Source organism: Musca autumnalis, unplaced genomic scaffold (genome assembly GCF_047663935.1).
Source record: "Musca autumnalis isolate F117 unplaced genomic scaffold, ASM4766393v1 scaffold_2, whole genome shotgun sequence".
NCBI classification, from domain to species: domain Eukaryota; kingdom Metazoa; phylum Arthropoda; class Insecta; order Diptera; family Muscidae; genus Musca; species Musca autumnalis.
Genome location: NW_027411755.1, coordinates 118,599,613 through 118,611,905, shown reverse-complemented (window position 1 = coordinate 118,611,905; position 12,293 = coordinate 118,599,613). Strand labels below are relative to the sequence as shown.

Sequence of the window (12,293 nt, the reverse complement as noted above, 5' to 3'; positions counted from 1 at the left end):
TTTACGAAATCCAATTGATTTCAACTGTCAAATCCATAGGTTAAACGTCAAATGAAATCCAGATGAGATTTCATTTGACGTTTGAGCTATGGAATTGACAGTTGAAATCGCTTGCATTACAACAACCACATGAAAAAAGTGTAAGTGAAGCCAAGTTTTATGAAAAACAACAATATGGTGACGCATTAAAGTTAAACATAATTTAACAGTTTTGTGACAATGCGTGTCCCAACGTGTCACTAAACGGACCGTATGTTCCGAGGGCTTAATTGACCAAAATAGTGCCAAACCACTGATACTCCTGAGGATTTCTTTGTTAAAACTATTTCACTTTTTTCTTTAATTTGGCTTTAAAGCGCTCGGCACATACGATGCGAAGTTTTTTGAAAAACAACAATATGGCTGCCGCATTGTTGTTTTTCAAAAAACTTGGCATCACTTACACTTTTTTCATGTGGTTGTTGTACCGCGACGCTCAACGCATCGTATGTGCCGAGCGCTTTACTTCTTAATATTTTGTCATATTCATTAATGTCGTTGTCAATTCCATTAAAAAAGAGCCAGTTCGTCATCGGATTCTGAACTAGATTCATTTAAAATATTATTTTACATCTGAAATTTTTTGGTTCGCCATTCTTTTTTATAGTGCGGTTACATCAGAGTTTTTTGGCGGGTTAACCCACTTCATGAGGATTTATTTGACGTTTGCGCTATGGAATTGACATTTGAAACCCAAACCCACTGGGTTAATCTGGTTAAGTGTAACCGGGGTATTAGCTTACGAAAAAACTAAAGGCCTCTGCACATACGGCGCGTTGAGCGTCGCGTTACAACAACCACATGAAAACTTCAACAACAAACTTGGCATCACTTACACTTTTTTCATGTGGTTGTTGTTTTTAACGCGTGACGCGACGCACATCGGACCGTATGTGCCGGGGCCATAACTTGCGTACACCTAAAGCCCTCGGCACATACGGTCCGTTTAGTGACACGTTGGGACACGCGTTGTCCCAAAACAGTTAAATTATGTTTAACTTTAAAGCGCTCGGCACATACGGTCCGTTTAGTGACACGTTGGGACACCCGTTGTCCCAAAAAAGTTAAATTATGTTTAACTTTAAAGCCCTCGGCACATACAGTCCGTTTAGTGACACGTTGGGACACACGTTGTCCCAAAAAAAGTTAAACATAATTTAAAGGTGGTGAAGGTGGTGAAGGTGTTTCAGTGTTACCACATTGTAAAAATAAAAAAGTAGATGTTTTAAATCAACAGCAAGTAAATATACAAAAATATATTTTCGAAGTTCATTTTTAATAGCAAGTTTTTAATATTTAAGCATTAAAAAATTAATATTTTCATATTTTTATTATTAATATGAAAATATTAAAATATTTGATTCTCTATATAGACGGTAAATTATCATGGGACCGCCATGTTCTCAAATCCAACATTGCGCCGGCTATTGGTTTATTACAGCTATACCTACTCTCAGCGCGACGTACAAAAATTATTAACCAACCTACCACAACAACGCTCTCTGAGCGTCCGTATTACCCAAATATGTTGAGTCCAAAATCATAATAAAATACAAAATCCGCAACCGAAACTTACTTAAATGTTTTCATTCGTAAAACAAGTAATTTTTCTTTGCAATGAATTGTATTTCATGTTTTGTTGGGCTTTTGTTTTTAAAATACAAAACAATAAAGTTCTATCAAAGTTAAATTTTTTTACCTTACAAAAATTATAAGCTGGACGTATTTCGGTTGTTCTCATAAGAATACGGACGTATATAGGTATGGGCCTAATATAAATTAAAAAACAAATGTACCCAAGGATTACACATGCAAGTAACTTGCAGACAGTTGTGTATACATATTATAGTCGAAACTTCAATTTTTTCGAACTGACACTTGCATGTGTAAACGTTCGAAAAAAATTGAAGTCACTTTCAAAGCACTTACATTGATTACTGACAAGGAAATTTTATCGGCAGTGAGGTTGTTAGTTGGTGTGGCAGTGAATATGTGTAAACGGGGGGTTAATAAAGAAACAAAACTATTGATATACCAATCACTGATTCAAAGTCATTTGAACTATTTAGCAATTGTGTTTGGTTATAACATAATAATTTTTAATTATTAACATAAATAATAATTAAAATTATTATAATCTTTTGAAATAATTGAATAATCCTATGATCATTTAAGGAACATTTGTATTTGTAAATATCTGCCAACTAGCCTCTATAATGCCAAATGGAGCTGAGGCATCATTAAACATGTAATATACTTATGGACTGTTCCTTTACTTCTGAAAATGGTAAAACCGGCAAAAGTAGTAAAAGTTGTAAACTGCTCCCATATAAATTGTATTGTGTCTAAAGTAAAGGAACGCTTTTCGAGTAAAAAGTGGTAAAACTTGAAGATTCTTGAACGTAAAGGAACAGAGCTTTAATGTAAATGAAGATTAAAAAAAATTTAACTGCTCAATCGACAAAATTGTCGGCGGCGGCAGCTTTAAAATTTCATCGCCGGCTCGGCTTAGCCGGCTGTGAGCCGAACGGCGCAGGTCTCTGGAGTGAGACTGATTGTCAATTTCTCAGTGTCGTTTATTATTATTCGTAAATTTTACTCTGTGTGAGGCGGTTGTGAATCGCGGCTGAAAAAAATAACGGAAAATACGAAATATTAAACAACAACAAAATAATAACAGATTAAAATAAAAACAAAACACTATTGATTGCATTTATAAAAATCTACAATAACTATTCAAATTAAAATATTTAAATATCTATTAAAAAATATTTCTCGAGATCCTTTAAAAATTAAGGGTGTGTTTTCATAGTTATCAGCTCGTTCGTTGTGCCCACACCACCACCAACTAACTAACCTAACCCAGCCCAAAAAACGAAAAACCCACGATAACAGCATCCTGCATTAGAAATACAAGATTTCCACTTGAGGAAATGCAAAAATAAAATTAAACAAACAAAAAGTAAGCAGTGATTGATTATTGAAAAAAGTTCTGTGATTTTTATTTTATTGTCAAATTAAATTTTCAAATACAACAAAATGTCGGTTTCATCGAATGCTTCATCTGCCTCATCCGTATCGGGCGTTACCACTTCAAACGGTCGTCGCTCGTCCTTGGGTCGTGAATCGGGCACCGGTTCCGGCACTGACTCCTCGGAACTTTCACACATTTTGAATCGTCGCCAGGTCATCATTGACTCACAAGAGGCGGGCATAGAAGTGCCACATACCTTCAAGGTGGTCAATGTCTACACCGAATTTCATGAATTTTCACGCAAACAAATCAAGGAATACCAAAAAACTTTCAACACGTAAGTATAGAAAAATCCGCTCAGCTCTCTTCTCCTACTTTTCGAATTCAGATACGATTGTTGACCTGTAATAGACATATTTAATTTGGAGGTTGAGTGGTGACAATATAACTCTTATTCTATGTCAAGATCCTCGTCAAGGTCATTTTTAATATGTTTGGATACGTTTGTATACATGTTGTCTCTTGTTTGGATGGTAGAATACCATTACTTTTGTCCGTCCCCCACCACCAAAAAAACATTCCTCTGCATAAGGAATAAAATTCACAACACAACAGTACCAAGGAATTAAAGCAGTTGAAAAAAAGAGACAAAAACGCCCACATACCAAGAGTAGAGGATTTTGCTGCTTCCCTTGCCGCCCATCCCATCCTCCATCCTGTGTAGATACCTTAAATGTCATCTCTGCCTAAAATATGTATTTCTTGCGTTCGTTCGTTTGGTCTCTGTGTCATGGTTGGTGCTGCAGTGCGTGTGTTTGTCGTCATCCCATAAATTATACATTTTCACGTGACTTGGCGGAGGCTGTTCCATTGTGTATGTATGTTCTTCTTGGCTCCGCTTATTTAGTTAGGCATTTCGACATAGCACTCAGCACCACCACCTCTTGGCCCTCCTCCTTCATACATCCTGCGGTTCTGTTTGTTGTTGGAGCTGTGCTGGCAGCCTTTTTTATGTGGTTGTTGCTGTTGTTGTTTGCAATTTTTCTGTTTAAGATCTGCTTAAAGTTTTTGCCGTTCTTTGTCGATGTGCCAAGGAGTGTTGGCTGGCGTAGAACTCCTTCCAATTCCTCCTTCATAAATAATTTATGTGCGTAAATGAATGTGCTTTTTGGATTTGCCAAGGATGAAAGGGCGTAAAGGAGAATCGACAAACATAAAAGAAGAAGACTTTAAATAGCATTCAACTCAAAGTGAATTTTATTCTTTAAGAATTTTTACTGGTAAAGTGTGGTAGGTACTTCAGAACCGAGGCACATTGGTTTGGCGGATTTAAAATAGTATTTTGTCTTTGTCTTAAATATATATATATATATATATATATATATAAAGTATTTAAAAAAACTTATAGGGAATACAATGGCGTATGTTGCTCGAAGACCAAAACCGAAACCCTTGGTAACATTTTAACGGAACAGAAGAGGTCTCCAAATCGAAAAAAAACAAAAATGTTTCATTGGCTTGTAATTTATGGTACTATCGAAACTATCACGCATATATCTGAATCACTTTTCAAAGTCCTCTCACTACAACCACCAAACCATAGACGGAGGTCAAAACCCTTACAAAGCGGGTAAAAAAATTGAGGAAAATTAAATTAAGACGCGTTCTTAGATGTAGAGATTCGGGTAAAACATGCTTCCACACATCTTAAGAAAGAAGAGACATAAAAATACCAAAATCTTATAGAGAAATCCAAAATAAGACATAATTTAGTAGCCTAACGGGTCATCTTGGTCTACAAATAAATGTTTAACAAAATTGGCGGAACAGATCACTACTGCTGATTCATTATTGGGGTAACAGGTCACATACGGATAAAGAAAAATATCACTGACAATGAAATTAGGGTTCACTCTTAGAAGTACTTATCTCAGGAAAGGAAAGACACCCGAAAATACCAAAATCGTATGGAGAAAACCAAAATAAGACAGAATTTACTAAACTAAACTTCCTATACCGACCATAAAATTATGAATATGTAATTTGCCACATATAGTGCTTTTTATTCTTAATCCAACGGTCTATAAATTTTGTTGCGGAAATGTATTCTTCTCGAGATATGGGCCTCTCAAGTTCCAAAAATCTGCTGTGTAAAGGCCGCATACTTAGAGAAACCTTTTAATTTAAAAGAAAATTGTGTTCCCGTTTCCGAGATTTGTACCTGCCCATAGAGATAGTCTTAAATTACCGGCTATTAAAAAAAAACTTACGATTTAAAGGGAATTTTAAATTCTTTTCTGCGAAGGGTCGGTAAAGGAAATTTGTTCCCGGTTATCTTTTTATGCAGGCGATCTTGGTCTATAAATAAGTGTTTAACAAAATTGGCGGAACAGTCCAGTGGAGAACACACAATGCCTATTTTATATTGAAACAGGGTCAATAGCCCCGAAATTCGGGAGGTACCGTTTTATGGGCGCTATATGAAGGCGTGGACCTGTACTGATAAATTTCGGGGGGAAAATTGTATACCACCAACGAAGACTAAGTAACAAATTTCCCCAATTTCAGTAGAATATTGAAGCCACAACCTTCAAAATACTGAAAATCGGGAGGCACCGTTCTATGGGGAAAAGCTGTATACCCCGAACGACGACTAAGTACACAATTTCAGCCATTTCGGTGTGATAATGAAGCTAAAACCTTCAAAATACCGAAAATCGGTTGGAACCGTTCTATGGGATCTATATCAAAACGTGGACCGACATAGGCAATTTGCAATACCAAACATCCCAGGAGTAATATAAACATCTATACCAAATTACAAAGCTCTATCTTAAAAAAATTGCGAGCTGTATCTTGATTTCAACAGACAGACGGACGGACATTGTTATATCGACTTAGAATTTTACACTGATCAAGAATATATATACTTTATAGGGTCTCCGATGAATATTTCGCTGTGTTACAAACGGAATGACAATTTTAATTATACCCTACATGTCATGGTGGAGGGTATAATAATTTTCAAAGCTATGTATATTGAAAATTCGGGAAGTGTTGCCCTACATAAATGATATTCATGGCAATAATGAATAGCAATTCCTCGCGGAATTTGTTCCCTTTCCCCAAATTCACAATTTTTTATTTACATATTTATGTCTAAAAATAAAACACTGTAAAAAGTGACCACTTTTGTCGATTCGGCGAGAATATTCCACATTCAAGCGATTCTAGTAGTTTTCAACGTTTTAAAATATTGATTTTAAAAGAATTTCTCTTTTTAAAATTATTTGCCGTGCGGAAAATTCCTAGGGAAATATTCATGATTGATTGCTCTGATTAAAAAATATTGTTTTAACAAATTTGGAGGGTATTTTTAGCATTTATTTTTTCAATGACATTTCTGATGTCCTTGTTATCATTGAATGTAGTTATTAATTTACCTATTTACTCTAGAGTTGGGCAATGTTAATTTTTCTGACCTTCTAAACATCTCCAAGATCGATATAATTAAATGGTTCTGATCTTTAAATTTGGTATATAAAAAATCTCGTCTATTGGTGGAGGAACTAGGTATTTCCGGTACTACCCAACTCTAATTTACTCTCGTGTGTCATTCTCGAACAAAATGTTACCCAAACTATCGACTCAAAATGTAAATCGTTTTTTGATGACAATGATCCGCTGGTTTGTTGAATAAACATTTGTATTAGTTGTGAATAATTGTGAATCATTCACATATCTTTTCTTCAAATCACTTCCATATAAATTCTAAATACGTTATATCTTATGTCACAAAATGAGTGCAAATCATGTTTTGGTAGTTAGGTCAAAACTATGTTATAAAAAATTAAAACAAAATTATCGTGGCTTGTAAATGTATGTTCCAGAAATGTGGCCATTGCACCATTGAATATGAAGATGGGCCCAATAAATATTTGTTTCCTCGAATCGATCGTCGCTTTGTGACAGAGTTCACTCAAGTCTTCTTCTTTATGTGTGTTTGCTGAAGCTTAATCTATTTAAGTCTTACGCAGCTATAAATCTTGATAACTCCTATCATCCCCATTAGTACATTCATCTTTTTAAATATTTCTACCTATACCACAAAAAAATAAATTTAAAAATGAACATGATCCGCAGCGATTTTTCTGAATGAAATAAGTATGTACTCAATTTGCCTTTATTCACTTCCAGTAATGATTGCTTTCTGGAAGATTTGTGTCTTTAACATTTAATTATACAGAAACAAATACAATTTTAAGAAAATGTCATAAAATTATAATTAATGATTAAATCCGTCCAACATATCTTTTCGTTTCATAGCCTTTTGTTGACACAACTTATTTCGACGGTCATTGACATTACGCCGCTTAACTTCCTATGAATGAATGCATTCTTGCTTATCAGTTTTTATTTACTTCAGATGTTAATACCTTTTCAAAAATAGTTTAAAAGACAGGGTGATAAGCTGTAACACCTACCTACATGTACATACATACACACATTCTTTGATCCAAACCAATGTAGAAATTTAAGAGATTTAAGAATTAAAGTCATGGCAACAATACACGAGGCCCATACTGGGATCTTTATACCCTACACCACTATGTGGTAAGGGGTATTATGTGTTAGTGCATTTGTATGTAACATACAAAAGGAAGCGAGATAGACCCATAGTTCCTTCTAGGGATATACGTAGAATCACTTTCTGAGTCGATTTATGCATGTACGTCCGTCCGTTCGCAACATACAGGTCGCATTTGTTGACCGATTTCGCTGAAAATTGGGGAATACCATTTTTTTAGCCGTCGGAAGATCAAGTTCGAAGATGGACTATATCGGTCCAAGTTTTGGTATAGCCCCCATATAACGGTACCTCCCGATTTAAGGTATTTTAAGGATCTTAGCCGCATTTGTTGCCCAAACTAGCTGAAATTTTACATTTGAGGTTCTCAATGGCCGCGAAATTGCTCCACTAAAAATTGTCAAGATAGGTCCAAGGTTCGGTATAGTCCCCATATAACGATACCTCCCGATTTAAGGTATTTTAGGGATCTTAGCCACATTTTTTGCTTGAACTAGCTGAAATTTTACATATGTGGTTCCCAGTGGCCACGAAATTTCGCCACTTAAAATTGTTAAGATAGGTCCATGTTTTTTTGTAGCCCCCATATAACGGTACCTCCCGATTTTAGGTATTTTAACGATTTTCCCCAAATATGGCTCCAATTTGCCATTTGGAGTTTAATGAGTTCAAAAAATTTACTTTAATGTTTGTTTTGGGTTATTAAAAATTTCTCCACCAAGAATTATGGACATACATATGTCCACGTTTTGATATAGCCCCGAATTTTGGTATAGCTTCCATATTACCGCTAGATTTTAGGCACTCTGCATTTTTACATATTTCGACTGGTGTAGGGTATTACATAGTCGGCCCCGCCCGACTTTGGTCTTTTCCTACTGGTTTTTAATTATAATTAATTTCTCGTTGGAGTCGAGCTTAAAGATCGATGATTTTTTGCAAGTGAAAAAGGAAAGCCGAGGATTTGAACCCCCACAACCACCATTATGTGATCCGTTTCGCCGTCGGTAGCGGCTCATCAGACATATCGGCTGTGAAGTGGCTTCTCTGTCATCGAACTTTTTCTCTTTAAAATGCAATTTCTTTTTATAGTGGTGGATATTTGTCATTTTGGGAAATACGTATTTTTCAGATATTGATTAGAACTGACAACAAAAATTAGGTGTTTTACCAAAACCGCCAATAGAACTTCTCTAGAAATTTTGTCTCTTTTAGTAAATATTTGCATAAACCTATAAAAGAAATGTAGACATAAAAAAAAAGAACTCACTTTGTACCATACATCTTCATGGTATGACTATTATTTTTTTTACCTTTAAGACCTGATTTTATTTTTAACTCAATTCCAACTCTATTTCTGAATTTCTTTGTTGTTTATGTTTGATCCCGTAATAAGAACCCCCCATTCGTTTGCATTTCAATACTTTGATTGTAAACAAAAAAAAAAAAAAAAAAAAAAAAACGCACAGAAAAATCCCTACCCACAGCTTAAAACTGTCTGGTTTATATGTATATTTAATAGCCACACATTAGTTCATCATAACGACGACCTTTCTCGTAAATGTTTTTCATTATCACGGCAAGTTTTGCATTTCGTTGACAAAGATTATCATCTCGCTAATGGAGAACAAGTGCACGCACACAAACACATTTGGTATTGCTAATTTCGTGTTTTTTTTCGTTTCATGTTTTACTAAAACTCGTTTAATGGGTATTTGGTGACTATAGCAGAGTAGTCCGGTTTAACCCACTTAGCGCCGAGAATTTTGTTTGCGAGGAAACTTAAAATTTTATGTGAAAATTATATTTTTAAGACTTTCTAAGCATTTTTTTAAATAACTTTTTTCTCTAAAACTCATAGAAAACTTTGAAGGGTAATATTTGCGTATTCTCACATGCCAAGCCATTGGTTTTTTATTGAGAAAACACTCTTACTACATTCCTAACAAATCCCTGACTTTATATGAATGTAATATTTATGATAAAATTTATATCGCATATCTAAATTTTTCATCAAAAGTCAAAAGTGACATAAAAGTCGATTTTTTGGAATTGCTTGCGTTTTAGGCCAAAAGCGTGGAAATCAAGCTTTATAAGCAAGGAATGACAGATAGCAGATAATACTATAACAAAATGCAAAAAAAACACAAAATTTAGAGAAAATATCCGAGTTTTACGCCAATTTTTGCAACCAGATTTTGTGGCGTTAATACGACCAGTGGCTTTATTTGGGTTAAATCTGTCCTAATTTTGCATTTAGGGTGGACAGAAAACTCCCAATCTAAAACTTCTCGACAAAGAACCACGTTTTGTAGGGTCTATACAGAAATATGTCGCTAAATTTGAAAAAATCTTATAATCGGGTGGTGCGGATAGGGGCTGACTATAATTTGGACATCTAATGACAAAAAACAGAGATGGTTGCACCCCCTAAATCTATCTATTAAAAAATAGAGTGTTTGTCATTTCTCCTACCTTGTGCGTAACCACCGGCTGACGTGAGGTAGATGGTAATACTTCTCACACCTAGTTGTCATCAAAAATCGTGAGCAAACATCTCCCACAGATCCAGGTGCCTTGGCATCTGTGATCGTAGGTGCTGCTACAAGCACACAACCCAAAGAAAAAAGGAGGAGAATACAGGGAAGCTTAGGGACAGTTCAAACATGATCCAATCATCAGAGTCTAGGAGCGAACCTGACTTCGAATCCGAGAGCAACAGCAAAATCAACAGCACCTTTGTAAAAAAATCCCAATAAAGAGGATGTTCACAAGATGATAGAATAATTAAGCGAGATCATTACAGTAGTCAGGGATTCAGCGACGAAACTTTAAGTAGAACCAGGCGCTACTAAACAAAAAAAAGTGAAAAGCTCCAAAGGAGATTAATAACACTCCTTTCACTTCTTCAGAAGCGGCGAAGAGGATAACATCTCCTAAGGTATAGTATAGCACTAAATCTTTCAAGAAGAAAATGAGCTTCCCGCATTCCCTGAGCAAACCTCGTCAAGACTCACACAGAGGAGTCTGTCCAGAGTATACTTGTGCAGAGGGCTACAAAGTGAGCTCGGACGTCAAGAGGGTGAACCAGGCCACAGAATCTCCTAGAACTACAAGAAAGTAATTCCCGAACCTTTTAGAAGAGAAATGTGACCGTGAGCCGCTGCTGCCATCTTCTTACGCCAAGATAGCCAAAATGCATTACAGGGAAGTGCTGTAATATGCGCTGATGCAGTAGTTGGGGGTCTGACAGGCTACACAAAGACTACCAAAAAGCCATCGAGAATATAATAAACGACAAACTGTTGGACGTCATACTTCAAGGACTTGGACCAAAAACAAATATCAACAATAACCACAAGGGAACCTTATAATGCACTAATTGGGCCCACACGCGAACCCTGCATTTCTCGCGGAGGGAGTCGCGGTATAGCACCTGGTGATCCCTCACCTGACCAAAGCGGCGGTATGTCTTAGGTCTTAGGAACACAGAATGGGACTTTGGAAGTGAAAAGATAGAAAGTCTTCCACAGAAAGGAGAAAGAGGATGATAGTCTCCTTGTGGTGATACATGACGAAGAAGAAAAAGAGCTTCCAATCTTTAAATCTTCCGGGCAAACCTCGCCAAGACCCAGCGATCTTTCTCGGCAAAGACAATATGAATTAGAGAATCGCACTACTAAGTATCTTTTGGCAGAGGGCGACAAAGTGAACTCGAGCATAAGGAGGGTGAAGAGCATAAAGAGATGAAGGATGCAGGACCGAAACGGCCATCTTCTTACGCCAAGCTAGCCAAAAAGCATGAAAGGGACCAGCTGTGCTATGCGGGCCCAAACGCGAACTCTGCAGCACTCGGGAAGTTAGGTAGTCAGCAGCATAGCACCTCCTTGGGAATGTGGAAAATTGAAGCTGTTGAGGAAGAATGAAATCCTGCAAATTCGAGATGGAGCGCACGCTTGAGATCTTTGAAAAACAGAATGAGGAGAAAGAGGATGACACTCTCCTTGTGATGGGTCGTGAGGTCTTGCTCTAGCCAGTTCGACAAAGGAAAAGTGCATTTTGGCGTACTGCGTCTCAAATGCACTCCACTTTAAAATTTGGAAGGTTAAAAATCGGTTAGGAGGAGGATGCTAGAAGGAATAGCCAGGAGGCAAACCTTCGAGAAAGACACAAGACGGAGCCTAGACAATCAGCGACTCACAAGAATCCCGCCGGTTGAGGACCCATGATCGAAATTATCCAAATAAACCATCATCGGAGTGAAATGGCAACTCAAGCCCTGATAGAGAAAAATAAAGATAATATACATATTGGCCTTATCCAGGTAACCTGGACCAGTAAGAACGGGAACTCGACCGAGAATCTATGTTATATAAAACAATCGACAGTTTTTGAAGGTTCATTAGGGTTCTTCTTCAACTAACACTATACCTTAACCCACGGGTTTTTCCGTTCTGCTTCGTGAATTTGTTACGTAGCAAAATGTTACTTCTCTACATTTAACAGATGACGATCAAGGCCCAAATTATCCAACATTTCGGGCAAAAACTGCTACAGATGAGGATTTAGACCTCCTTCTTTGTTACAACTTTATGTGCCACACTATATTAATGCGTTTTTTTTTCTCAAACAAAGTTGACAACACCGTTTTACACCGTCTCAAAGTCTGTCTCTCACATTACTTTATTATAT

At 36.5% G+C, this 12,293-nt stretch overlaps 1 protein-coding gene across 1 annotated transcript in view; it reads left to right on the top strand.

Moving 5' to 3' along the window:
• The first annotated feature begins 2,599 nt into the window (after positions 1-2,599).
• Positions 2,600-12,293, top strand: part of Swip-1 (EF-hand domain-containing protein D2 homolog Swip-1) — an 83,397-nt gene continuing 73,703 nt past the window's right edge. The window contains exon 1 of the mRNA XM_073969086.1: positions 2,600-3,350. Within this exon, the coding sequence (XP_073825187.1) occupies positions 3,079-3,350 (272 nt within the window). The 5' untranslated portion in view covers positions 2,600-3,078. The remainder of the gene's footprint in view (positions 3,351-12,293) is intronic.